The 26,347-nt window shown below is 50.4% G+C and overlaps 1 protein-coding gene across 6 annotated transcripts in view; it reads left to right on the top strand.

The window, feature by feature from the left end:
• Positions 1-26,347, top strand: part of TATDN2 (TatD DNase domain containing 2) — a 31,111-nt gene that overhangs the window by 1,152 nt on the left and 3,612 nt on the right. The window contains exons 3-8 of one of the 6 annotated variants that reach the window (XR_005528300.1): positions 6,543-7,040; positions 15,266-16,102; positions 20,547-20,674; positions 22,167-22,350; positions 22,767-22,935; positions 25,342-25,775. Coding sequence is in view for 4 of the 6 variants with exons in the window: in XM_039231376.1 (XP_039087307.1) it covers positions 6,543-7,040; positions 15,266-16,102; positions 20,547-20,674; positions 22,167-22,350; positions 22,767-22,907 (1,788 nt within the window). In the remaining 2 variants the exon portion in view is untranslated. Of the gene's footprint in view, positions 1-6,542; positions 7,041-15,265; positions 16,103-20,546; positions 20,675-22,166; positions 22,351-22,545; positions 22,645-22,766; positions 24,906-25,341; positions 26,087-26,347 lie in introns of those variants that run through there. The other 5 variants (XR_005528301.1, XM_039231376.1, XM_039231377.1 and 2 more) reach the window with 5 other exon arrangements.

The following is a 26,347-nucleotide window of genomic DNA, read 5'->3' as shown; positions in this document are numbered from 1 at the left end:
ACTCTCTGGGAAGCTTAAACGTGCTTGCGCCTGTTTCTCATTCTCCTTTAATTGGGCTCTTGGGCCCGGGTGTGGCCTGGGTTTCCAGATTTTTAAATGCTCCTCTAGTAATTGTAGTGTGCAGTTTAGGTTGAAGGCTCGCTGGGTTAGAAGGTGCACGGCAAGTTCAAGAGACACCGCCGTATTCATTTCAGTTGTGAATGTAAGGAATGGCGCCCTTGTGCTTTAAACCTGAGTCACAGAACGGAGAAGAAGGATTTGTTCTTGGTGGGGAATTTCACCAGAGTTAACGGTTCCTAGCACCTTGGGGTTTTGCTTGGTGGGTTAGGGTAGAGTTGCTTTTGGAGCTTAAATATTTAGCTCCGCATTAGAACCATGCAGGAGCGCTTCTCAGACGAGGTACATTTCATCCACTCCTTCATTTTATTTATATTAACTTAAAAAAAGGCGGATAAAATTTTCCCAGTCCTTTTTTGAGAGGGTGGGGTGGTGGTGAGGGAAGATTGAACATGCATCTGTGAGACATAGAAGCAAATGTAATTTGCTTCTCTCACGGTCCGCTGCTTCCCTGGTAGAGCGGGTGAGCACTACCTAATGTCACCAACCTTAGCGTGAGCTTCACCCTCTCTTCCTTCCAGGCAGGTTTTGAACAACTATTTATCGAGGGCCTAGAGTGTCCCAGGCAGTGCTCTACTTGGAACAGAACAGAGATCACCGCCCTCTTAAGAGTTTGCATTCTAGGTTTGCAGCTCTGGGCCTTAGAAGGTGAGGAGTTGTGTTCGGAGAGGAGCGGAAGGAGAGCCTTAGTTGGGTGAGATGGCTTCAGATAAACGCATCTTACAGAAAGGAATCAGAGGCAATAAGGAAAGTGGGTTTATCTGTAAACCTTGGCTCGGTGGTTAAGTTTCGTGGACCTGAGATCTAATGAACCCCCGCGGGTCCCTTAGGTGAAGCGCGCCAGGTGTTTTCACCGTGCGCCTCACACAACTCTTGTGTGGCACATGGGTTTTTTCTTTCTTTCTTTCTTTTTTTTTTTTTTGATGACGATTTCAGATTCTTCTGTCTTGGGCATGAGAATGCATATTGAACAGGATTCAGATGTAAATCAGGTAAATAGCAGGCTCGGCCTGTTCTTTTAATCTTGCCACTAGTCCTTCTTGACGCTGTTCACTTGATTTGGGCACAGCATAAAATAATATCAGTTGATTTAAATTTTACTTCAGTGACAATTAGAGATAGAATGAAGCCTTTCAAGAGGGGCTGGAATCTCTGCTCTTTCAGTCGCGGCACATCCGGCTCAAGCCGTCCTACAGATTTGAAGGTAGAGCGCTTCTGATCCAGGTGGGTCTAAGCTATCAGGGCCCCATTTTTATCTCATTTAGGGCTAAGGGGCCTTCTTGTGCCAAAAGCTATTTAATGGTTAACTGTGGAGCCAGGAGTAGTCGGGTCCTGTCTCGGAAGCCGTGACGTGAGTGCCTTGCCTTTAGTCCGTAAGCCCGTGAGGGTTCCTGAGGGCCGGGCACTCTGCTGGGTCGTGGAGCCATGGGATGGCTTCAAAGGAGCACCTGTCCTGGGGGGAGGGCTTGAGAAGTCGTGAGACGGCCTCATGATGTGCTTGCTTGTGGAGCTTATGAGCCCAGGATGGAGGCTGGAGATGAGGTGGGGGCAGGTCTCAGCAGGGCGTCAGTAGCCAGGGGACTTGGGATTTTATTCTGAGCCATGAGAGGGTTCTAGTGGATTCTATCTGTGAGGAAGGCAGATTAGCATCTTTGAGAGGTCACTCGTGTTCCGTGAGGATAGAATGGCAGGGTGTTAACTATTAATCTGAATTGTTCCTCTCTCTGGCCCTGCTAAGGGTTGTCCCTATAGTGTTTGCTAGTTTGGAAACAAGGCGTGATACTGGCCTCGCGTTGATGACTTACAAAATGCCTTTCTTATTTCCCTCTCAGTCTGCACCTCTTCCCCTCTGGCTCTGCGGTCACGTCCAGCTTTCTCATCGAGTGAGTCCTAAGTCCTGTCAGCAAGCACAGCCCAGCGGCTCTCACAGGGAAACGACACGTTTTCCCCCCTGGGCCTTCTGAGATCGCCTTCCTTTCCACTACCTGTCCACCTCTTCTGCATTTGCCCTGTAAACTTGGAGGGGTATGTGCTTGGCTGTGTGTGGGGGGGTCCCTCATCGCCTCTCTCACCCCAGCTTCAGCACTGAGGCCTCAGCCAGGTCACAGAATAGTCACTGGGGAACCTGTTTGAGTCTGTTCTGGCTGCGACAACAGCGCCGCAGATTGGGTAGCTTATAAACAGCGGAAACGTATTTCTTACACTTCTGGAGGCTGGAAGTCTGATATCAAGGGGCCAACATGGTTGGGTGAGGGCCCTTTTCTGGGTTGCAGATTTCTCCTAATGTCTTCACATGGCAGAGGGGACAGGGGAGCTCTCTTGGGGCCTCTTAGGTGAGAGCACTGGTCACATTCACGAGGGCTCCGCTTTCATGACCTAATCACCGCCCAGACTACCTGCCTCGCACCATTACCTCGGGGTTAGATTGCAGCATAGGCATTTGGGGGGCTGGGGGGAGGGACATGCAGACCATAGCTAGATGGGGCTATTTGTAATCACTAGAGACTTTTGTCGGCCAGCCTCTTCTCATTCATTCCTTATTAGCTCTGGGACAGCTGCCGGAGAGGTTTTCTCAAATTCTAATGGGGGCCGAGGATGTTCATTTATTCTGTAGAGAAGGTTAAGTTTATCTGTTGTGAGCACCTTCACCTACCTGATAACTTAGTCCGTAGTATGACCCGTCTAAATTTCTACTTTCAACTTCGGGAAGGAAGACTGGAAGGGAAAATTTGAGCTTTTACGAGGTGATAGACTTTCATCAAATACGGTTTTCAACGTTTGACCCGTAAGCTCTCACATAATCCTGAGAGTCTCGTGAAATAGTATTATCTTTACATGTCCGTTAACAAATATTTACATATCGATAAGCACAAGTGTGTAGGGGCTGGGAGAGGAGGCTCAAAAACATTAAGTAACTGGCCACGCCGTGCAGCTTGTATGTGGCGGAGTCTGCGCTATAATCCCAGACCGGTGGGACTACAGAGCCTGGGTTCTCTCGCATCCGGCCCTCTGGAGCACCTGCTCTGTCCTGGCCCAGGATTAGAATGAGGGGTGGAGAGACGAAGAGGCCAAGATCCTCCCCTTCTGCGGGGCGGCACAGCCCAGACACAGGAAGCCATTGTGTGTCTTGGCTCTCGACTGACACAGCTTTTGTGTGTGATCGTGGTTCCTGCATCCCGACCCAGCAGATGTGCAGAGCTGGGCGGTAGTCCGTGCCAGGGGCCGGAGGTGCAGAGAGCGAGGCTGTGGTTGCGGCACTGGCCAGTCCTTCAGCACCGAGCATGGTGTGGAGTGTTGTAACAGAGGTATTTGAAGTACCCGGAGTCAGAGCGGTGAATGACGAACCCTCGAGAAGGCCCTCACGGAAGAGGTGCCCATTAGAGTTCTGACGGGCAGGGAGGAGGGTAACGGTGTGTGTCCAGAAAGTGGCAGCGAGGGCTGCTGGCCTGAAGCTCTCGGGACACTCCCGGTTCCCGAAGGCCCTCGCTTCCGTTGGCTCCAGCACCTTTCTCCATTCCCGGGCACCTGGGTGTGTGGAGAAAGGGGGCGATGATGCTGGAAAAGAAGCTTGGGGTCGAGCCTGCGAACGGCTTCTGATGCCCTGCTCGGGAGCTGCGGATGTGTCCTGTGGGCAGATGCGGAAGCACTGATGGGGTTTAAGCGGAGGCGCGAGGTCGCCAGATGTTAGAACTCCTCTGGGCGCCTGGAGGAGGGACGGGAGGGACTGGGCGGGAAATGTCGCCCTTGGGCACGCTGGTGAGGACAAGGCCTGGAACACATCTCTCTCGCCTCCTCCAGAGATGCATAATTCACCATGCCGAACCGCCAGGAAGAAGGAACCCTCTCCTTTAAGAAGCCAGGTTGTTGGCCTTTTCTCTTGAACTTCCTACCTAATCATTGCCTTTAGAGCCTCCTGTCTACTTCTGCACGTCTTCGGTCGAACCTGGATCTACTTCGGGTCCTCACGGTCTTTGACATCGCGGCCTTTGCTACTGTTTCTGAGTGTTCATATTTTTGCTATTCTCCCTTGGTTTCCAGGATGTTAGGGGGAATTTGAGTTTGCCTCCTGGTTCTGCCACTTATAGGCCATGGCAGTTTCCCTCCCTGAACAGGAGGGATGACAGCTGTGGCAGCTCTGGGGACTGTCAGCCCACAGGGAAACATGTAAGGTTCAGCTCTGTGAACTCTTGAGTCCACATGAAAACAGAAGGTGTGTTCTTCGGATTCTAACCCTTTTTTCTCCCACAAGGATAGTCCCGGTCTCCTTTACCGGGGTTGGCCAGACGGTGGCCCACAGGCTACGTGTGGCCTGCTGGGTCCTCGGAGTATCAAAATTTTGGAAATTTCACATTAAAAATCACCTCCTGGCTAGACCTCTACCTTGAACCGGGCACTTGAGTGCCCTTCTCCATCCCTCCTTTCCACGTGTTATTTTCTCTCCGGCCCTGTTCACCCTCTACCACATACATTGCCTTTCTTCGGGTTTTCCCTTTGCCCACCAACTAGAATATGAGGTCCAGCGAGCAGGTGTGTTGCTATGTTTTATTGAATGCTTAACCCCCAGATCCAGAAGTATGCCTCAACAAAAAAATTGCTGACTGGATGAGACAAATGAGTTAACTTTGAGATTTCTTGTTTTCCTCGGAAAACGGGGATCTGTAACTCCGGGTCTGTACTTCCAAGCGGCGGTGTCAGGTTTGAAATCAGGAGCCGTGACCCTTCAGAAGGTACAGGGGCCCCTCTCCTTGCTGTCGGCCTTGTCCTTCGGTGCCATCCTGTACCTGGCCTGGGCCGGGGGTGGGAGGGCGAGGGAGAGGGGCAGCTGGTGGCCCAGGCAGAGGCGGAGAAGTCCAAGTAGGGATTTGGAAACTTCAAGGATGAGTAGTAGTTTGTGAAATGTAAAATGAATACTAAGGCAAGGGTATCCCAAGCAAAGGAGGGGAGATTTGCCCACAAAGGTATGTAAAAGGGCATGATGGGGGCCCTGGAGGCTGGCAGGTGGTTGGAGGTCGTGGTTGGAGGTGGAGGTGCAGACGGTGGAGAAGCAGGCTGGGAGGTTGTGGCTGTGCCCCATAAGACAAGCCCAGGCAACCTCCAAGGTTTTTTGTTTTGTTTTGTTTTGTTTTTTTAAAATATTTATTAGGTTTTCTTAAATAAGAAAAGGTACCAAAAAATGGTTTATAATCTCCTTTCCCAGATAATGCCTGTAGACAATTAAAAAAAAAAAATGTCTACCATGCTAGAAGATTCAGAGGTTCAAAATGAAAGTAAAAACCACCTTTCCTGTCCGTCTCCTCAAAGCCAGTAGACACCAGCAATTTGAGTACTGCTAGTAAAAAATATGCCACGTTACTGTCTAGATTTATAGACTTCAGAAGCCTTAAAGAAAGGATGCATGTGCTTCTTGGAAAGAATTCAAATAATATGAGAAGTGAATAAATAAGAGGGTCAGCCTCTTTATGTAACCAGTCCCTTCCTGATGGGCAGTAGAGAAAAAGGATCAAGCCACCTTCGTGTGGAGTTCTCGCTCCGTCTGTATATTTGAGAGGAATTTAATGCAAAGGAATTCGAAGTGCAAGATGTAGGGACTATAGAAGCCCTTGGGTTGATGGTCAACCCAGGTCCTAGCTGGGGAGGTTTGGACTTCACTGCTTTTGAGAGGATCCTAGAGGAAGATTTGTGGAGTGTTCTTATCCCCGGCCGGGATCAGACTGGATGTGTTTCACAGTAAATTAACATCGAGAACAGTGTAGCTGCTGGAATGAGTGAGTGCTGAGGGGAAGGAAAGAAGGAACTGAGACTTGACCTGCATCTCTGAGGAGATTTGAGGTCGGGGGTAGTTACAGCCTCTGGACGGACCCTGGTGCATTCTCTGGGAGACCAGACACCTTCCAGCACCCAGGTTTTGATTTGGGGGAAGGAGTTTGCAGAGAACTTCGGAAAGGCTTGCACCCTGCCCTCAGGGGTCCACTGCTTCCTGGGCCCTTAGGTCTCCTTGACCCTGAGACGGGGGATTGGGTTAGCTGACCCTTTTGGTGCTGAAATTTTGAGCTTCTCTTTTGCCCATGCGTGTTCTGAAGTGGGTGGTGGTAGTCCTTGGCCTCCAGGACCTTACCTTCTAGTGACTTTAGACTGTCTCTCTCTTGGTTCGTTCCTGCCCCGTGCAGTATGAGGGTATGACCTGATGAGCACTAGAAAGTGAGTAGTTAGAAACTGCAGCAATTCAGGCCCTTTTACAGTCGCACTTCTAAACAGGCCGGGATGGAGCCTAGCTCCAGGAGAGGATCTTCGTCTCGGTCACCCTGCCTGTTATTGCTGCAGCCGCCACTGACTTCTGATTTGCTGAGGACTTGCTGTATGAAATTACCCTTGGGACAACCCTTTCACGATCTGTGATTTTTTTTTTTTTTCCCCCTTGCTTCCAGGTTGATTCAAAAGAGAGTTCTCGTAACTCCACAAACTCTGAATTTGCAGCTGAAGCTGAGGGTCAGAATGACACAATTGAGGAACCAAACAAGGTGCAGAAAAGGAAGAGGGATAGGTTTCGAGACCAAGGCTCTACGGTGATCTACCTGAAGGCTCTGCAGGGCATCCTGGGAAAGTCGATGCCGAAAAGGAAGGGAGAGGCTTCCCCCAGGGCAAGCCCGAGCGCCGGCGGGCGTCCCAGCCGTGGAGAAGGGCCGGGGGCCAGGAGTGCTGCCACGTCTCCTGCTCAGGAAGGGAAAGAGGCAGCCCCAGAGGTGAGAGCGGAGGAGGAAAAGGCGGAGCCAGAGAGGACCAGCTTCTGCGACAGGAGAGTGGTGATAGACCCCGAGGAGAAACCCAGCGAGGGGACACCTGGTGACCGCAGGACAGTCGTTGACAAGCACTCTCCCCCGCTGGGGTGCTGGGAGGACTCTGACGCTCACACGGAAAGCCAGAAGGTGAGTTGAGCCTACACCGAGCGTGCGGTTTTTAGTTCTTGGCCTTTGTAGTTTGATCCTGCGTGTTCTTCATTAAAAGCAGCACTTGACTTACCCAGGACCCCAGGACAAACTGATGACTGTCTTCTAAAATACTGTCTTCCTAAGAAGTCTGGAGAGTTTCTAATACAGTGCTGGTTTTTCTTTCTTTAAGATTCTGGTTTTAAGTGCTCGCTGCACCGAACTTGGAGCTTAAAACTCACAGCCCTGTGAGCCAAGAGCTGTACGCTCCCCTGACTAAGGCACCGGGCACCCCCACCTGTTTGTTTGTTTGTTTGAATTTAGAATTTATATGTTAGGATATGCGTGCCTGCCCTAACAAAATGGATAATGGCTTAAAGAAAATAGAAATTTGGCTTCAGGAGGATGGCTCCACACTTCCAGGGACCCTGGCGCCTGGCGTTGATGCTTTGCTCCCTCAACCTGGTTTCCGTCTGGTCTGAGGTGGCTACTCTGATGGGACCCTGCGTACATGACATTGACATTCTAGCCAGTAGGAAGGGGAGGAGAGGAGAGGAAAGGAAAGGACATGCCCTGCTTTTATCTATTGACACAAATCCAGAAACCTGGCCAACACCTAGCTGCAAGAGAGTCTGGAAAACTAACCTTAATCCGGGAGATTGACACCCTGATCATACTGCTCTTGAAGGAAAGAACGGTATTGGAGGGAAACTAGCAATTTTAAATGCAATTTATGATCGAGGGGGAAAAGCCTTCCTCTGTTGTACCCATCTCTGCTTATCCTTTACCTATGGCTCTTGAATGGGAGCTCCTTGAACCTTTTTAACTCTTTCTTCTAGTACTTACCTCTGTATTTCTAAGTAAGCTTGCACTGTGTATTGATTTTCCAGTTGTAGACATCTGTGGACGTGCTACTCAAAAGCTGAGAATTTAGTGCTCTGCGCTAACTTCAGCGCTAACTCCCTGTGCTGTTATCCAATTTCTGGCTGAATCTGTTGAAGATTTATTATCCCCCATTCCTAGCCCGAGTCATCTAGAATACTCTGATTACATTTTTGGTTTTCCTTTGTTGTAATGTTTATTTTTGGGAGAGACAGAGCATGAGTGGAGGAGGGGCAGAGAGAGAGGGAGACACAGAATCCAAAGCAGGCTCCAGGCTCTGAGCTGTCAGCACAAAGCCTGATTGTGGGGCTCGAACCCCCGAACCGTGAGATCATGACCTGATGATGCTTAACCGTCTGAGCCACCAAGGCGCCCCGGATTACGTTGTTATAAAAGTTTATCTTCCTTGGAGAGCATCACTGCCTTGTTTCTTCCCTTTAGTTTTCTCTGTACCTGTCACTAATTCATCCTCAAACTGCTAGTGCCATAAAATTCTCCTCAATATTGTCAAAATAAGTAATCCTGTATTTTCTTCTTGGAGGTTTACCTCCCTCAGTTGTTGCCGTAGAATTCCTTTTGTTTTTGCTTTCTTTGTGAGTAATTAAGGTGAGTGTATATAATATATACTCCCCACTCCATTTTTGACATACTAAATTTCTTTTCTTTCTTTCTTCCTTTCTTTCTTCCTTCCCATCTCCCCCCTTTCTTTCCTTTCTTTCCTTTCTTTCCTTTCTTTCCTTTCTTTTCTTTCTTTTCTTTCTTCTTTCTTTCTTTCTTCTTTCCATTGTTGACAGAGAGTGTGAGTGGGGAAGGGGCAAAGAGCAAGGGAGACCCAGAATCCAAAGCAGGCCCCAGGCTCTGAGCTGTCAACATAGAGCCCGACCTGGGGCTTGAACTCACGAGCCATGAGATCGTGACCTGAGCTGAAGTTGGGCACTTAACTGACTGAGCCACTCAGGTGCCCCTGATTAGTTAATTTCCAAGAACACTAGTTGAACGTTTTGAGTATTCCTTTTTTAGAGCATCCTGTGGTTGTTTGAGATTATCACGCCTTGTCTCTTTGAGAATTGCTACAGGTTTGTTTTGAAGTTTTCTTCTGCTTTCTGCACTGCTTTTTCTTTGAGTTTCCTTCCATTTTTTCCCCCGAAGAATTTTGGTTTCGATCTTCCGTGGTAGGGCTCTCCTGGGATGTAGGTGCTGGCTGTCCGTATTTAAAGATGGAGCTTTCGAAAGCTGATTGGAAGTTGTAAGTGCGTGGATGGACTTATCAACTGCTGGCTTCAACACAGGGTGCCGACATTGGGTAATTTTGTGGGGGCCCCAACTGGGTCTGTGGCTTGATCGTCATAGGCTGGTCAGTGTCCCCCAGGGGAAATGCTCTCCTCCTCCACCCGGGAGGCGTATGTCTGGCGGCTGCTGTTCTGGGAGTCAGGTTGAGGGAGGTACCTGGGTTCTTAACTGTGCAGCGGTCCCTCCCCCTCAATTGTGTGTCCGTTGTCCCTGGTTATTCCATAGTCTCCTTGGCTCAGCTTTACCAAGTATGAGAAAGTTCTAAGTACTTCGTATGACCTTAGTCTTTTGCTGGGTGGGAAAGGGCGGACCCACCTGCATAAGATGGGAGCGGGGAGCTGGGGACCTAACTTCACAGATTCTGGCTCCTCCTGTTTTCATCTCCAGCTTTACCTTCAATTTTAGCGCTCTGATCGCTCCAGTGCCTGAGTCTTTTCGGGGCCCTGTACTGTGGCTCTCCCTGTTTCCGGGTGTTTCTCACTGCAGGCTTTGGTTTTGGCCCTCTGTGGTCTGCGTATCTGATAACTGTTCCTCTGTCTGCTTTCTGGCAGCCGATTTTTGTGTACTTTGCTGTTTATTCTATATCCTTTCTCTTTGTAGGTTTGTCTTCTCAAGTCATTTCCTATAATTTTCAAAGGGTTTCTTGGCAGGAAGGACAAAAACCACATGTGGTGTATTTAACGGGAAATCCCAAGAACAAGAGGTTTTATAACCTACTTTTTCCATTCACTGTATCATGGCTGTGTTTCCTGTCTGATGTTGATCATGATCTGTTGGGCGGCCTAAAATTCCTTCGTAGGGATGAACTTTCCAGACTGAAGTACCCAGATTTCTCTTGGTCAGTCTGGACATGTAGATTGTCCGTGTTAAGCATCCATGTGGAGGTGGCATGACCTGGTAGGTAGGCACTGAGTGCTGGCATCCGGTGATTTGGGTCGTATCATGGCCTCCTGAACTGTGATCATGAGAAAGCCACCCAACCTCCGTGAGCCCCAGTTTCATCTGTGTACAAGTCACAGTTCTTGAACACTTACCATGGTTAACAAAGAAAAGGATCAGCAAACTCATTCTGTATTCTGTAAACGGCCAGAGAATGCCTTCGCTCTTGTGGGCTCTGTGGCCTCTGTTGGAACTATTCAGCTTTGCTGTAGAAGTGTGAAAACAGGCCATATTTAAGCGAACAGGCCTGGCTATGTTCCAGCAAAACCTTGTTGACCCCAGCAGGCAGTGCATTGGACTTGGCTTGTGGGCCACAGTTGGCTGATCCGTGAACTAGTATGTGAAAACACTTTGCGCAGTGATAAGTGTATAGTAGGGCCTCAGTAAATGTTAACTTTCAAATTTTACCATGTTGGTGTGAACCTAAGGCAGTCTTGAATATAGGTAACCTTCCATTTTCTCGAAAAGAAGACCCAAAACCCTTTTCTTGGCCAACTTGACTGTATAAGCCTTTCAAGGACTTAGATGACATAATCCTAAGTCTGTTGATAGTATGTATTTGTAGTTACACATGCTTTTTTGAATTCATATATTTTCCACACTCTGCCATTTTTCCCACTCACGGATTTCATTAAATTTTATTGAACCTTTTTACATGTCTTTGACATGGTGCTTGTTGTCACTGGAGTTCCTTTTTGAGTCCAGTAGTGTGATTTCCTGAACTTCCCTGATAATAAGAATGGAAAATCTGACTCAGGAGATCTGAGATGGGACCTGGGCATTGATGTTTGTTTGTTTATTTTAACATTTTTATTTACTTTTGAGCAGGGGAGGGACAGAGAGGGGGGAGACAAAGAATCTGTGAAGAAGGCTCTACGCTCTGAGCTGTGAGCACAGAGCCCAACATAGGGCTCAAACTCATGAACTGTGAGATCACGACCTGAGCTGAAGTCAGTGCTTAACCGACTAAGCCACCCAGGTGCCCCTGTGAATTGATGGTTTTTAACAAAACCCCCTGGAAGATAGAGGAGTTTGGGAAGCAGCCAGAGGATGTTATCCACCCTTCTATCTGATTGGAATCGTAACTTATTGTTTTTTAAATGTTTATTTTGAGAGAGAACGTGAGTCGAGTAGGGGCAGAGAGAGGGAGAGAGAATTCTAAGCAGGCTCTGAACCCCCTCTCAGCATAGAGCCGAATGTCAGGCCTGAACCCACAAACTGTGGGATTGTGACCTGAGTCGAAACCAAGAGTCGGATGCTTAACTGACTGCGCCACCTAGGCGCCCCTTATTAGTTTTATTTTAAACTTTTTATTTTGGAAAATTTAAAACATTTATGAAAATTACCCATACACCCGTCCCTCATCTTCAACAATTAATTCACTGCCAATCTTGTCTTAGCTCTTTTCTCTGCGTGATTTTTTGTTTTTTGGGGGGGGGGGGGGTGGCTTTCAGACCCAACATGGGACTTGAACTCAAGACCCTGAGATTGAGTTGCATGCTCTACTGACTGAGCCAGCCAGGTGCTTCTCTCCACAAATTCAAAATAATTTTGAATCCCAAGCAAATCCCAATTACTGTATCATTTCAGTCATAAATATTGTGGTATGACTCTCTAAGTGATACAGGATTTTCAGAAAAAACACATGACAAATTAGACCACACACACACACACAGAATCCTTGATAACATCAACTATCCAGCCAGTGATTAAATAATCCTGTTCATTTCATGATATTTTTAGTTTGTTTAAAAGAGTATCGAAATAAGAGCCATATGTAGCAATTTCTAAATATCTCAAGTCTCTTAGTCTCTGTAGATTCTCATCCCTTCCCATTGTGTTATAATTTTTTTTGTTGTAAAAAATAGGGCCATTTGCCTTGTAGTTTTCTGCAGCTGAGAGATTGTGCTGATGGGATGTGGCACTTTTTGAATCTGTGTATAATTCTGTCCTTGGAAATTTATCCCAAGTTGCAAATAGCTGTTCCTATCACAGTCTAGCAGTTTGTGGTTCATTTTTTCTGGACGTGTATTTTGGGATCGCCACAATGTAACAACCTCTGATTATTTTTGAGGTTACTTTCTCAGTAAATAATCTCATGATTTGAAACTAAAGAACAAAAGGTATTTAGTGAAAAATAGCTTTCCATCCTGGTCCTGTTACCCTGTTTCTCCACCTGGGTACCACTTTGTAAGTTTCTCAAGTATTTTTCTTTTTTTAAACTTTTTTCCTAATGTTTTTATTTATTTTTGAGAGACAGAGCGTGAGTGGGGGAAGGGCAGAGAGAGAGGGAGACACAGAATCTGAAGCAGGCTCCAGGTGCTGAGCTGTCAGCACAGAGCCCGACGCGGGGCTCAAACCCATGAACCACGGTATCGACTGGAGCCGAAGTCCGATGCTTCACTGACTGAGCCACCCAGGTGCCCCTCAAGTATTTTTCTAATGTCTCCTTATGTGCAACCATTTACTGTATTGCTTTTTAAGAGTGATATTTAAAAAACAAAAAGTGATCTTAAAAAGGTTTGTTGAAACCTTGATGTTCAGCGAGACTGTGAGGTCCTATCCTCCAGGAATAAAATCTGGTACATCTCTTTGCCTAACTTCACCCCTCAATTTTAAGAAATGAATTTAGGAAACCTTTCTATAAGCATCCAACAGTAGCTTGCTTGAGGTCTGTTTGGGGTTATTTGTCCCCCTCTCGTAAAAGAACGTACATCTCGTAATACAGGAGACTTTGTAAGAACTTGGATATCAAATGATGCCCCCTTTCTGAGGGATCATCCTTGCAGATAAAACCTTAACCTTCTGTTGAGGTGCTTTTTGTAACTTTAATCAGATTAGTTATTTAAAAAAAAAATGGCAGAATAACTTTAAAGAGCTGGATTGCAAAGATGTTAATTGCATTTGAGAACGGCTTTAACTTTCAGGTGCACGTATACAAAAGTAATGATTCCAGTGTGTCTTCTTGGGAAAAAGGGGGAAAAATTGTCAAATTCTGGCAAGACTGCAGTTTTTTATTGTCTGCATTGGTGGAAGTTTCCACCATAATTAAGATGGTTTTTGAAGGATTATTTTCCCTTAGAGATTAATTTGTAGAAAACTTCTTATTTTTTAAAGTGAACTCTGCTTGCAACCCTGAGATCAAGAGTCACACAGTACACTGATGGAGCCAGTCAGGCACCCCTAAAAACTTTTTATGGGAAATTTTGAAACATATTCAAAGTAAATGGACTAGTATAATAAATCACCCAGTTTCAGGATTTCAGATTAAATGTTAAATATTAGTTGGGGCCCTGGGTGGCACAGTCATTTAAGTGTCCAACTTCAGCTCCGGTCATGAATTCATAGTTTGTGAGTTCAAGCCCCACATCAGGCTCTGTGCTGGCAGCTCAGCCTGGAGCCTACTTTGCATTCTCTTCAGAGCGTGTCTCCCTCTCTCACTGCCCCTCCCACCACTCACGCTCTGTTCTCTCAAGAATAAACATTAAAAAAAATGTGCTGCAATTTAGGTTATCTTGTATCTTAGAAAAGATTCTTGTTTGGCTATTTCTGTTATTCATGGAGGGAACAGCAGGAAGAAAATCTAAAGCAGGGAAGTGTCCTCTGGGAAGTTTATAATTCATTAACACATTGGCCACCAATGTTTGTTTCCTTTCGGAGAGTGGGTAGCGGTGTGGAAGGTTAGTATCGACAGTAGAAACAAAAACATTTTTTTCCCCATTTTAAGGAGGTAATCAATTTATCCATCATACTTCTTCATAGTAAATTTTTTGTTATGTGAATTGTCTTTGCTTCTACAAGCATTTTCAGGAAAAGAAAGGCCTTCGTAAGGCCTGTTGTGCTGCTCACACTGTCGGGTCCCGGTGGGTATTGGGCTTCGTCAACCAGAAGAAACGAGGAGCCTTCAACAGTCTTTTTTTTGCATGAGCTGAGATCTGTGTGTTTACTGTATTTCTTAAATCTGATTTGTATCAGAGTGACATGGAAACTTGCATACGGATTCTTTGGGACCCTGTTGGATGAAAATTTTTTCTCTTAGGGTGGGGTAGCCTTAAAAAGCCCCCAGTTGCTTCCAGAAGCTACATTCAGGGAGCATTGCAGAACATTTGTTCTGCAGATTCATCAAGTACTTGTGAGCACATCATGCTGGGCACTGTTGTGTTTGGGAGCCCGGAGTGAAGAGAACTAGACCTTTCTGAGCTCGGGGCCTTGTGTTCTGCGGGGCTGACTTGATGTGAGGCAACGTGTAGCCCATGCGCTTAGCATCGCGTGTAGCGGCTCAAACGAAATGTTGGACGTGGCTCTCAGTTTTGCTAGTGAGGAATTCAGAAAGGTCTAGACGGGGCAGGTCTGGCTTGCGGGTGGAGGTGGTGTTCTGTCATGTGCCTCTGATTCCGTTATTGGGGGGCCTGCGGTCCAGAAAGTGTGTCGGGGCGGGAGGGTCGAGATCCTTGCGGGCGCGGCTGGCGGTCGAGGCTGGCGCCTGCCTGGGACCTTCTGGGGTCTGGTCTCGGCGGCCGGGCTGGCTTCCCCGTGAGGCGCGAGCGGTGGGATCCCCACGGGGGCTGCCAGGCTCCTCCCACCCAGCCCCGGGCGTTGCCCAGCGTCCCTGCTGCTGTGCTCGCCGGCTGTTCTCGCGAGACCCACTGGGTTGGCTCAGGTTTGAGGGGAAGGGGCGGGTCCCCGACGCCGCCTCTCCGTGGAGAGCAGCGTGACAAGGATTTGCAGTCACGTGACAGCGCTTCTGCACTTGGGACGTAGTGGAGACCCGTTAGAGATGAGGGCTGCCCGGCGCCGCCTTTCTCTAACCCCCAGCTCAGCGGGGGCTCGAGAGAGCGCCTTTCTCCGGAGGGAGGGACGGCCAGGAAGGGGGCGCGGGCACCGCAGCCCCTCTGGGGACGGCAGTCTGAGCCTGTGGAACCTGCTACGGCTGCTTATAGCTGTGACCTGGCTCCCGTTCTAGAAATGACGAGGAACCCAGGCGGCAAAGGCAGCCGGCGCAGAAGGATCGCCAGGGCCGGGAGGACCAGCCTGAGTTTGTGTCCTGCTGGCGAGGGCGTGCGAGGGCTGCCTGCGTGCGCGCCGCGGCTCACGCGTTGTTTGCTTCTCTGCAGCCTGGGGAGAGGGACGTGGTGGTGGAGCGCGCCTCTTCCGGGAGCGACTGGTCTGACGTGGACGAGGTCTCCGCAGTCCGCTTCTCTCAGGAGGAGCCCGGCTCGCCGAAAGTTCCAGAGCCCGCCGCCTTCCCCGCCGACTATGTCATGTACCCGGCTCACCTGTACAGCAGTCCGTGGTGCGACTACGCCAACTACTGGGCCGGCAGCCCCAAGCCCTGCGCCTTCCCGCCCGCGGGCGGCGGCCGGGGCCTCCCGAGCGACCGAGCCGCTCAGCCCGCCGCAGGCTCCCGGAGCACCTCCAGGGACCAGGGGGCGGCCGAGGAAGGCACGTCCCAGAGCTCCCGCTCGTTCCACTTCTCCAGGAGCCCAGAAGAGGCGAAGGAGGAAAGAGGGCTCCAGGAGGAGACAACAACGCGTCCCTGCGGAGGCCACGCGGCCGGCCCCCTGCCGAGGAGCCATCGGGGGTCAGGCCTGGAAGAGGGGTTCATCGATACCCACTGTCACTTGGACATGCTGTATTCCAAGTTGTCTTTCAAAGGGTCCTTTACCAAGTTCAGAAAAATTTACAGCAGCTCCTTCCCTAAGGAGTTTCAGGGCTGCATCTCTGACTTCTGTGATCCGCGGACGCTGACCGATTGCCTGTGGGAGGAGCTTCTGAAAGAGGACCTGGTGTGGGGGGCCTTCGGCTGTCACCCGCATTTCGCGCGGTACTACAGCGAGAGTCAAGAGCGAAACCTGTTGCAAGCCTTGAGGCACCCCAAGGCCGTGGCGTTCGGGGAGATGGGCTTGGATTACTCGTATAAGTGCACCACGCCTGTCCCAGAGCAGCACAAGGTAACCAGGGGCCCTGTCGCTTGCGCACGGTTTTAATTCTCTGTCAGGTGTTGAAACTCAGCATTGAAGGTTTCTCTGCTTTCGGATGGAGGGAATTCAGAGCCCCTTAAAATGTAATTGCTCTTGTCCGGAGCGCCCAGATGTCACTTGTGAAATGCTTCGCCAACTATTTCTTGACACTTTGTTGTGTGGGAGAGGGGCACAGGGGCTCTGTGACATCTTGTGGCGTGATAGCAATGGCGAGGCATACGTTTTTCTTCTGGAGAAGGGACCAGTTTTGTTTAAACTGTATTTTTAGTCTGGTCCTAAGGTTGAGTATGTTTGTAGCAGGATATTCTGAACATACAAAAACGTGTAAAGAAGAGAATTTTCCATCCCACCGGAGATGACGACTGTTACTCGTCTTAGTCCATCCCCCGTCCAAGTATCTGCCCCTTTGAGCACAGGCATTTGACAGAGGAAGGGTGGTTCGAGTATTTGACTGGAAGTTTCTGATTTGGGAAGGAGCAGGTCAAGAAGAAAGACCCTCCCGCCTTGTCACTGCTCACACTGCCAGGCTGCATTTGTCGTAGAATGTGTTGTGTGCTGTGTCCCTGCTGATGCCTGATCGGCTGGGTCTGCCTGCCCAGTGCGCCCCAGGCCTTGGTGAGAGGGCGCGTGGACGCCGGCCTGGGCAGAGCTGGCACGTCGGCTTTCCCTTTGGTGCTGTCCCCTGCCCGGCTCGGTCGACCTCGGCCGTGCACTGATGCTGTGCCCCGTTGCTACGTGCATCTGTGAGTAACGGTGTGAATTAAGAGGAAATCTTCTAGAGTCAGAGCATCTGTGGTTAATGGTGTGAATGAAGAGAGGGAATCTTCTAGAGTCAGAGCATCTGTGGTTTATGGTGTGAATGAAGAGAGGGAATCTTCTAGAGTCAGTCTCTAGAGTCAGTCAGAGGTTTCTTAGTTTCCCTTGACCACACAAAAAGTTCAGAGAAGGTGCGGTACCCTTCTGCCTAAGCTGAGGACTCTAGACCTTTATACACCTTTCGGCGAAAGAGATTCTGATTTGAATACAGTTGCCCGTGGCAACTGACACGCATGCAAGGCTGAAGAGTTAATTTACCTAAGAAACAATTTCACACGTTCAGATGCTTCCGAAGGATCTCTAAGCTAAGTTTTCTAGGACCTGCTAAGGTTACTAAATTTGGAATAGGTTGATTTTGACTTGATCTGTTTTCAGACAGGTGGGATTTTATTTGTGTGAATGTTCTCTTTTTTTTTACTTGATCTGGTGAGTTTCTAGTGTAAATAGTGTTTCTGTTCGGAATTAGGTGTGTCTTACACACCACCTCTTGTGTGTCCATACTTGGGTTTCACTAACACTCGGAAGCTTGCAGTGTCTGGCTTGCGGCAGTCATAAACTAGTCAGAAGTGCATGGAAGAATAGCTGAATCTGAAGACGGAAAAACAGCCTTTTAAGAAAGAAATATTTGTCTTTCCTGGTTTGTTTCTCTGGCTCAGGGCAGGTGTGGTGTGGAAAGAGGAACAGCTGAGAAATGCATGCACTAAGGCAACTGGAAGGAGGAAGAACAGTGTTGTATTTAGTTGTATAGCTGGTGTTGATTGAATGCCTGCTGTGTGCCGAGAAATATACCAAGTATTTCACGGTAACTTTTTTCCCTTTATTAAGTTACTACGGTAACGGGGCGCCTGGGTGGCTCAGTCGGTTGAGCATCCAACTTCGGCTCAGGTCATGATCTTACAACTCGTGAACTTGAGCCCCGTGTCGGGCTCTGTGCTGACAGCTCAGGTCCTGGAGCCTGCTTCGGATTCTGTGTCTCCCTCCCTCTCTCTGCCCCTCCCCATCTCGCTCTCTGTCTCTCAAATGTTTAAAAAAAAAAAAGTTATGGTATCAGATCTGCATGTAGAGGCACATGGGGCGTGCTGCACAACAGACTGAACTTGAAGGTAGTAGCAGAGGGCGATAAATAGAATCCTGTGGATAACATCTGGCTGGGTGAGAGGGGACTCAGGCCTGGAAAGTGGTGATTCAGTGGAAATACATAGCTGGCAGCAGGAGGGGGAGATAAAATATTTGTGTAGAACACTGTGACCCCCAGGCTGGATGGAGGAAGTGGATGCCTTGTTCTTGATGTAAATCGACACTCAGGCACCAGAGTGAGACGTGGTGGGCCCTAGCAACTACACCACTTAGACGTCTGGCAGAGTTGCATTTGCCTAAAAACAGAGGGGTTGACAAGCTCTTGAATATTTTACCTTCTGAAGGGAAGAAGATACACTGATGGAAGAAACCATATCTGGCTAAGCGGTAGGTTTGGTTATTAGAGCTTGGTTTCTGTTACCTAGTATTTTCTGGAAGGATTGGAAAACAGAGGAAAGCAAAAGAACTGGGGGAAAATTCGGTAGTTACCCTGCTACTCAGAGTGAACCATTGTTAACTTTTTCCTTGCTTCTCTGTGTGTTGTAGATTAACTCTTGAACTTCCCATTTGACCCCTGAGAGCTGGGGTCCTGGATAGCTCAGGTGAGAGTTGCACCCATCAGCCAGTATGATGATCAGACGCTCTTGGTGTCTGGTTTCAGAAGCCACGGAGCTTGGACTGGCCTTCCCTCCCTGGGCTGGCCGATCCAGGCGGTTTCTGCCTCCAGTTGGGTTTGACTGAAAGTCATTACTGGGGAACTGAGTACGCAAGAGCCGCCTGGGCCACCCTAGGAGACACTGACCGACTCAGGAGTCCCTGGAAATGATGGGTCCACAGGGAGGACGGGAGCTCATGCAGGCGGAAGAGTAATTATGCTGGGTCACTAGCTTCCCCGCACTCCGTCTCCCCACCCCCTTGCTTGTCATCTGGGTCCCCGGTGGCTTTGCCCCAGCCACAGGGTCCTGCCTTCTAACACGTCTTCTCCCGTCCGCGCATTTTCAAAATTTGGATGTTTTACAAAACGTTGTGTTTTCAATGTTCATGTCCCTTGTCGCATTGCAAGGGACGAATGGCACGTCTAACAAGGACCTGTCCTAGAAGCCTATGTCCATGCTTCTAAAAAAAAAAAAAAAAAAAGTTAGGAAATAAAGATTCGTTTTTAATGTTTTTTCCACTTCTGAAAAGGTTCTTCTTTCACATATATTTTGAAAAAAATAGGTTTTTTATAACCGCTTTGTAATATTCTACCCAAAGGCTATAGTTTACCCTTAGGACTAATTGTTTAGGGGCGGGAGTTATGCCTTCGAATTAAAATTCCTTGTGACCTCCTGCCTCGGTCGGGGTCCAGGGAGGGCAGCTGTGTCGGGAGGACCCAGCCGGCTGCAGACACGGGGCCAGACCACCTTTCAAGCCGCTACCAAGTGCTCTAAGATTTTGGTGTCTGTGGCCCTTTTTCCTTTTGTTGAGAGCACAGGTTAAACGAGAATGACCCCAGAATGGCATTGAGTCAATGTCCCTGAGAAGAGGAAGCCCAAGCGCTAGACTTGCAGATGGCGTTCTCAGGTGAACGTTACAGGACCCAAGCTACCAACAGTTTACTGGCTGTTAAAAATGCAAACATGAATTCTATTCCACAGTTAAAACAAAAAACAAAAAAAAAAAACAACTCATGGAAACATGAAGTTTAAGATGAGGTCATGTGTTTATGATGAGTTCATACTGGTGTTCTCTTCTAAAGCTAAGCTTGTTAGAGGAAAGGATAAGTTCAGCTCCTTTTCACTTAAATTATTAATATGTGTAGTTTACTAGCGGTTTAAAAGTGGCTAGAGTTTGTTGTTGTTGTTGATGTTTTTTAAAGGTTAAAAGATGAAAGGTAGTGTCTCCATAGGTATTCATCTAGAAGGGTATCTGATTTTGGTTGAGTAAAGAAAGTAAGTTGGAGAAAATACATGTTTTTATTCTGGCAAATATTTGAGCACCTTTTGAGATCCAGGCATTGTGCAGGGGTGTGTGTGTATATGTGTGCGTGTGTGTGTGTGTGTTTGTACAACTTTGGAAAATGTATGGACGGTGATTACCTCTTGGGAGTAGGAGTAGAGATGGGGACGGTGAGGGGAAGGACATTTAACTTCTACTTGATGTCCCCGCGCCCCGCCCTGCCCTCCCCACTTAAGCACTGCATGGCGGGTGCTCTCTGGAGTGCTGGGGTTCAGCTGTGCGTTGTGACGTTCCAGCTTCCAGCTGTGAGTCCCTTTTCCTCTCTCGGAGCCTCCTTGTCTTCAACTGCATCAGGCTAACAGCACGCCTGCCCCAGGGTGCTTGTGAGAATCACAGGTTATGCTACAGCTGACGAGCTCTGAGCGCTCCCTGTGAGTAAGCACCCAGTATGAGTTAGGTGGCGTTACAGTGCGTTATATAGTCTGCAGAACGGGGTAGCGGGGTGCCCGTTGGTCTGGGTGTGCTCGAGGTGACAGGCTTCGAGGTGGCTCTAACCCACAGCTGTCCCTGTGCCTCCCCCCAGGTGTTTGAGAGGCAGCTGCAGCTGGCCGTGTCCCTGAAGAAGCCCTTGGTGATCCACTGCCGGGAAGCCGACGAAGATCTGCTGAACATCATGAAAAAATTTGTGCCCTCAGATTACAAGATCCATAGGTTAGAAGGCTGAGCTCCGTGGGCGGAGGAGAGGAGCGCTTTCTGGGGAGGGTGTCAGTTGGAGAAAGGAAGACTCGGGAGAGGATGATAAGACGAGGTCTTCACGACCGATATCTCTTCAAGAGATGGACTATTAGATTAAATCAAAGGCCGTTTCTGATATTTGACTGTTTTTTTTTTACTTACCAAATGGCAGTTTTGTATGGTTCGAGCTAACAGCCTAAATCACCAGTGAGCAGGAAGGAGGCTTTCATGACCCCTGTCCCTGGTTGCAGGCTAAAATGGCGTCTGAGCGCTCAGAAATGAGGGCCCTTGATCTGGAGAGAGATCACTTGTGTCGTCCAGGGACTTAGCACATGGAGATCATTCCAGGGCCCCTAAAAAATTCTTTCCTGTCTTGAATTTGAAAGTTCATTTTCCAGCCATTGAATTTCAGTATGCATTTCATCGGAATTGGCTGTAGGGCCTCAGTGAGGTAGACTCTTGGTCTCCTACTGCGTGCCCGTCCTAGGCATGGGCTCGGGGCCCCTGGGAGCAGCTGTGGAGGCTGGCTAGCGACTTCCGCAGAGCGCAGGGCTGAGGCGGGCGTGAGGTGCTGTGGGAGCCCGAGGAGGGGCCATTGGCTTAGCTTTGCTAGAAAGGAGCCAGGAGGTGATGCCTGGGGTGGCTCTTTCAAGATGGGTGAGATGGGTTCACAGAACACACGGAGCCTCAGGTGTGACAGTTGCTGACAGGCAGCAGAAGGCAGTGGGTCAGCAGCCAGACTGCTGCCTTTCCGGTGCCCAAGTGGAGCGCGACCTCTGACCCGTGGTCACACACCAGAGAGGAGGCCCCGTCCCTCGGCCCTTCCGGAGGGGCTGGCGGGCTTCTTGTGGCTGGCTTTGGGGGTGACTTTGAAGGAGGGCTAGTGGGGGGCAGGTATAGCAGGGCCAGGACGGCTCGGTGAGGTGCCGTGGCTGGCGGGAGCCCTGAGGGTCCAGACTGGTTAACAGTATAAAAGGGCCCTGAGAGCCTGACTAGATAACATGTTCAGAGGAGCTTTGCCTGTAGCCGCCTCCCTCCTGTCCTCACTGTTTTTGTTGGCTTCCAGTTCACTTGATTGCAGAGAAATCCGTTTTTTCTCTTGTAACTGTAATCATGGAGGCGCCCCGGGTTTTCATTCTCCTTCTCTTCTCGTGTTACAAGCGCACCCTGCCCCTCCCTGTATGGCTGCTCTGTGTTCCCTGTGGCGGTCACTTCACGTGGCCGCGTAGGATTGGGTGCTGCGACGGGTTGCAAGCCGGAGCCTTGGCTGAGAGTCGCTTGGGTCTGCGCCGCGGTGCCCTTGTCTGGTTACCGTGGCGTCCCTCCCTTGGATGCGGCCTTCGTGTTCCTGGGCGTTCGTCCACGCGCCATCATTGGAAAGGGCCTCCCTGTCCTGGGGGGCGGGGGCTGTTGCGCGGGGGGGCTGCGAGGGGCCCTGATCTGGAACTGCCCCTCCCCTGCCCCCCAGGCACTGCTTCACTGGCAGCTACCCCGTCATCGAGCCCCTGCTGCAGCACTTCCCCAACATGTCTGTGGGCTTCACGGCAGTCCTGACCTACTCCTCGGCCTGGGAGGCCCGGGAAGCGCTGAGGCACATCCCGCTGGAGAGGATCATCGTGGAGACGGATGCTCCCTACTTCCTGCCCCGGCAGGTACGCGGGTCATGGGGCTGAGTTGGGGCGGGGGTGGGAGGGGCGGCGGGCGGTCACCTTGGCAAGGCTGGCAGGGCCAGAGCCCCAGTGACTCGCAGGTGTCCCCCTTGGCTGTGCAGATGTCTCCTTGTTGTCGCTCTGCAGAACCAAAAGTCTAGGGGGCTGAGAAGCTGAAGGGTAACCACTCTCTTCCAGGCAGTGCAAAGCCCTACCCTGTAGAGGGCAGTCCAAGGAAGCGTGGGACCCCCGCTCACCCAGAGCCCCCCATGACTAGGACTCTCCCTGCACCTGCAGGTAAAGGGGTCTCTACAGGGCAGCCCCAAAGAGGTCCTCGCTGGGGAAGGGCCGGGGAGGGGGTCTGCTCGTGACTGCGCGCAGGACGCGTAGCGAGGCGCGGGATGCTTGGTGTCTTGCAGGTGCCCAGGAGCCTCTGCCAGTATGCCCACCCGGGCCTGGCCCTGCATACAGTCCGCGAGATCGCGCGCGTCAAAGCTCAGCCGCTCTCCCGCACCCTGGCCACCCTGCGGGAGAACACCAGCCGCTTGTACAATCTTTAAGCGGAGGGCGTGCCATCCGGAGAACAAGGTCAGACTAGAAAAGGTCATAAAGATCGCATTGTAGGTTCTTGAAAAATCAGCACGAAGAGAGGTTTCTCTGCATTTTCTTACTGGAGAGACTATAGACCGTAGGGCGAGCATTAAGCCTGGCCCGTCTTGAGTGAACTTGCTTTGGGACCTTCTTTTCTCTTCCTCCCGCTCCAGGACGACCAGTGGCCTGACGGAGGATGGGCTGCTTTGCTCTCTGCGTGCACGTCCCGGGTCAGGGATGTGTCTGGAGGGAGCCCCTTGATGCGGAGGAAAGCAGGACAGGATGCTTGCCCTGAAGCCCAATCCTAAGGCTCCACTTCTGGCTGTGGGGGGGGGGGGGTCAGCGAGCTCACCTCTCTGAGCCCTGGTGCTCTGTAGCTGGTGGCAGTCTGCACAGATCCTCCCCTGCTCGCCGGTGCCTGTGGTCTCGGCTCCTGGTTCTCAGTTCGAAAGATGAACTCCCAAGCGGGATGCCTCCCCGGGGGCCGTCCGCTGGAGCCCCCTCTCGGGAGTTTATGGTCCTGTGACTAAGAAGCCCCCCTTCCTCACCTGGATAACGCTTCAGGGTGGCTGTTTGCGCTCCTGCCCCGGCTCTGCTTCAGCAAAAGGATGGAAGACAGGGCCGCTGGTCCCACGCGTTCTTCCGCCGTCAGTGTGGAGGGCCGGGGGCCGCTCCCTGTGCAGGGGAGGTCCTGGCCAGTGGAGACCTGGATGCACAGGGGACTCCAGGAAGAGGCCTTTGGGAGAAAGAGGACCCCCGAGAAGGTGTTTCTGCTTACGCACGCCCCCCAGGGCTACGTCTCGGTTGTGTTACCTGGGTAAGGGTTCCACGGGTGGCAGATGCCACCCGCTAGTCTGCTGTCGGGGCGTCCCAGCCGCCCGTTGCTCCATTTTTGCCCCATTCTCCTGGAACGCTGGACCAGGACTACTTCTGTTGCATCCCGTGTAACAGCCCCTGCGTGCCCCACCTCGGTTGAGCGGTAAACCGGTGTAGTTCTTCACAGCTGCGCTGGGGCTGCTCCGCCACGGTGTTGGCTCTGCAGAACAGCAGGCCTGGCGCCTCTGCCTTTCCGTGCCTCCCGGGGCTCTCCCTGCCTTTGCCGCCTCTGTGTCCTTCCTCCCACGCTGGAAGTGCGTGCCTCTCCCCGGAACGGTGAGAAGCAGGGTCATCACGTTCGAAGCTGTGCTCTGCCCCCTGCTGGTCTGTGTGTTACAGGCCCTGGAGGGTTATAACGGTCAAGGGTGAAGTGTGAGGACACTGTGCACTTTGTTGAAAACGATCCTTCACCGCCATCTCCCACGGGGAGACGGGACACCCTCTGTCCTTGTCTGCTTCTTGGAGGCCGGTGGCTTAATACGTAAAGTCCATCACTTGACGCCGGATTTCTCCAGGTTTTTTTGGAAAGTGCGTTTGAGCCTCGTAAGCTAACAGGGAATGGATTTAACATCTCCCGTCTGGCTTTTCTGTCTTGCCCCCGTGCCCGCGTCACTGGCCTGGGAAGCAGGCCTCCATTCACTGTTGACCTTACATGGGTCAGCTGCGTGTCATCTGTGGGGAGGCGGGGCTTACGCTTCTGCTTGGAGGACAGATGTCCAGAGCGCTCTCTTGTCACCCAAGTGACCTGCAGCCTGTACGCCCCCTTTACAACAGGCTTGTCAGTCCTCACTGCGCTGGGAGCGGACTGGTCCTGCGCTAGAGGCACATCCCAGCCTGTGCAGTCTCCCTGTCAGGGGGAAGCACAAGGTGCTATATGTACTGTCCTCTCTAGGATGTAAGACGATCACTTCTGTGCTGTGACACAGTGGGACACGACCCATGTGGGCGGTGAAAGCTGGTGGGCGTTGTCTTTGACTTGATGGCTGCCTTGATTGTTCCCACTGTGCTGCTGGAATGTGAATGCCTCTGTACGTCCCCTACCCCTGCCCCTCGTGGCCATCTCGTTCTGAAAATAAAGTCCTGGGTCTCCAGCCGGCTCCCGTGCTCTCTGTGTTTGGTTACCCTGCTCAGAGTGCTATCAACAGTTAGGTTGTCGGCCAGCCTCGTAACCTGCGAATCCAGAGTCGCGGAGAAATGCTCGGGGATACGTGGATGTCTCTGCAGAATGAAACCACTCATAAGAATGCATGGTACCTTCTTCAGAGTTCTGCTGCCCTTGAACACTAGCCCATTTTGCTGCCCGGGAACTCTGATGTATTAGCTGCTGCTTAGCAGTACATAGATCTTCCTTTTCCCCCAGAGTGCTGCGGTAGAAGGGGAGCACACAGGGGTGCTGTTGACGGTCTGTTGTAGTGAGGCTGGGCTTTGGCCTGTGGGCTCCTCTGGGCAAACGCTGGAGGAAATTCTGTGTCGCCACTTGCAGTCGGCCCTCTAATTCTGTGCCAAGGTCTTCCTTCCTGAACACAGGTGCACAGGCCAGAAGCAGGCCTGCGAAAAGGAAGGCTGTGTTCCACGAATGCTACAGAAATTCGAAGTCTGTGCAGATGCCTCATTTGGGACGCCACCATCGATGATGTATCTCCAGCATAGTCCCTTCACTTGGTCTCCTCCGCTCCTTCCCCGGAGAGCACACAACTGACTGCATCTGCCCAGGGATAGCCTTGCTTGTGGCTAGAAATCCGCTGCTCTCTCTGTTAAGTTTGGGACCAATTACTCATCGTTTACTGACAGCACGTTTACGTTGGCATCACTCCGTTTCATAAAATAAGGGCGAATGGCCACTGAGCCACACAGCGACAAAACCGGCTGCATCAGAGACTGTGGAAGTGCTGGCCAGTACAGCCCTTGGTCACAGCGCGCATTTGTCCGTGATGGTCGGGGGCATGTCCAGACGAGGGAAGGTAGCTAAGTGTGGGTCTTCGTCCTTAGGTTTGCACACTGTCTTCCGACTTTCTGAGCACACGCCTATGAGTGTATAATACATGTGTTCCTCTACTAAGGTACCAGGTATATTCTGTAACACCAAAGTTTTTTATAAGGATTTTTTCCTCCAGCAAATACCTTGCTTCTCCCAGGGATAAGTATACCTTGTTTCAGAGAAAGTTAAGTTAGTGGCATCATTAAATGATGTGTGGAGACGTGGGTTTAAGGAAGAAGCTGACCTAGTCATGATCTCACAGTTTGTGAGTTTGAGCCCAGCATTGGGCTCTGTGCTGATGGTGTGGAGCCTGACTGGGATTCCGTCTCCCTCTCTGCCCCTCCCCTGCTTGTGCTCGCGTGCTCTCTCTCTCTCAGAATAAACAAACATTAAAAAAAAATACATTAAAAAAGGCTGACCTAGGATGTTGGAAAGGCTACATTTCCTCAAGTGTTTCCTTTGCTAAATTTTCTGTCAGTTGTTGACTTGAAATTGTCCTCACCCCACTCCGATGTATTATGAAGGAAAGTGAAAAACAAAAGAAGCCCCTTAGAT

The sequence above is a fragment of the Hyaena hyaena genome, unplaced genomic scaffold, assembly GCF_003009895.1.
Source record: "Hyaena hyaena isolate Hyena2069 unplaced genomic scaffold, ASM300989v1 scaffold_56, whole genome shotgun sequence".
Lineage (NCBI taxonomy): Eukaryota > Metazoa > Chordata > Mammalia > Carnivora > Hyaenidae > Hyaena > Hyaena hyaena.
The sequence above is the reverse complement of the archived record's forward strand: the minus strand, read 5'-3'. Positions and strand labels throughout refer to the sequence as shown.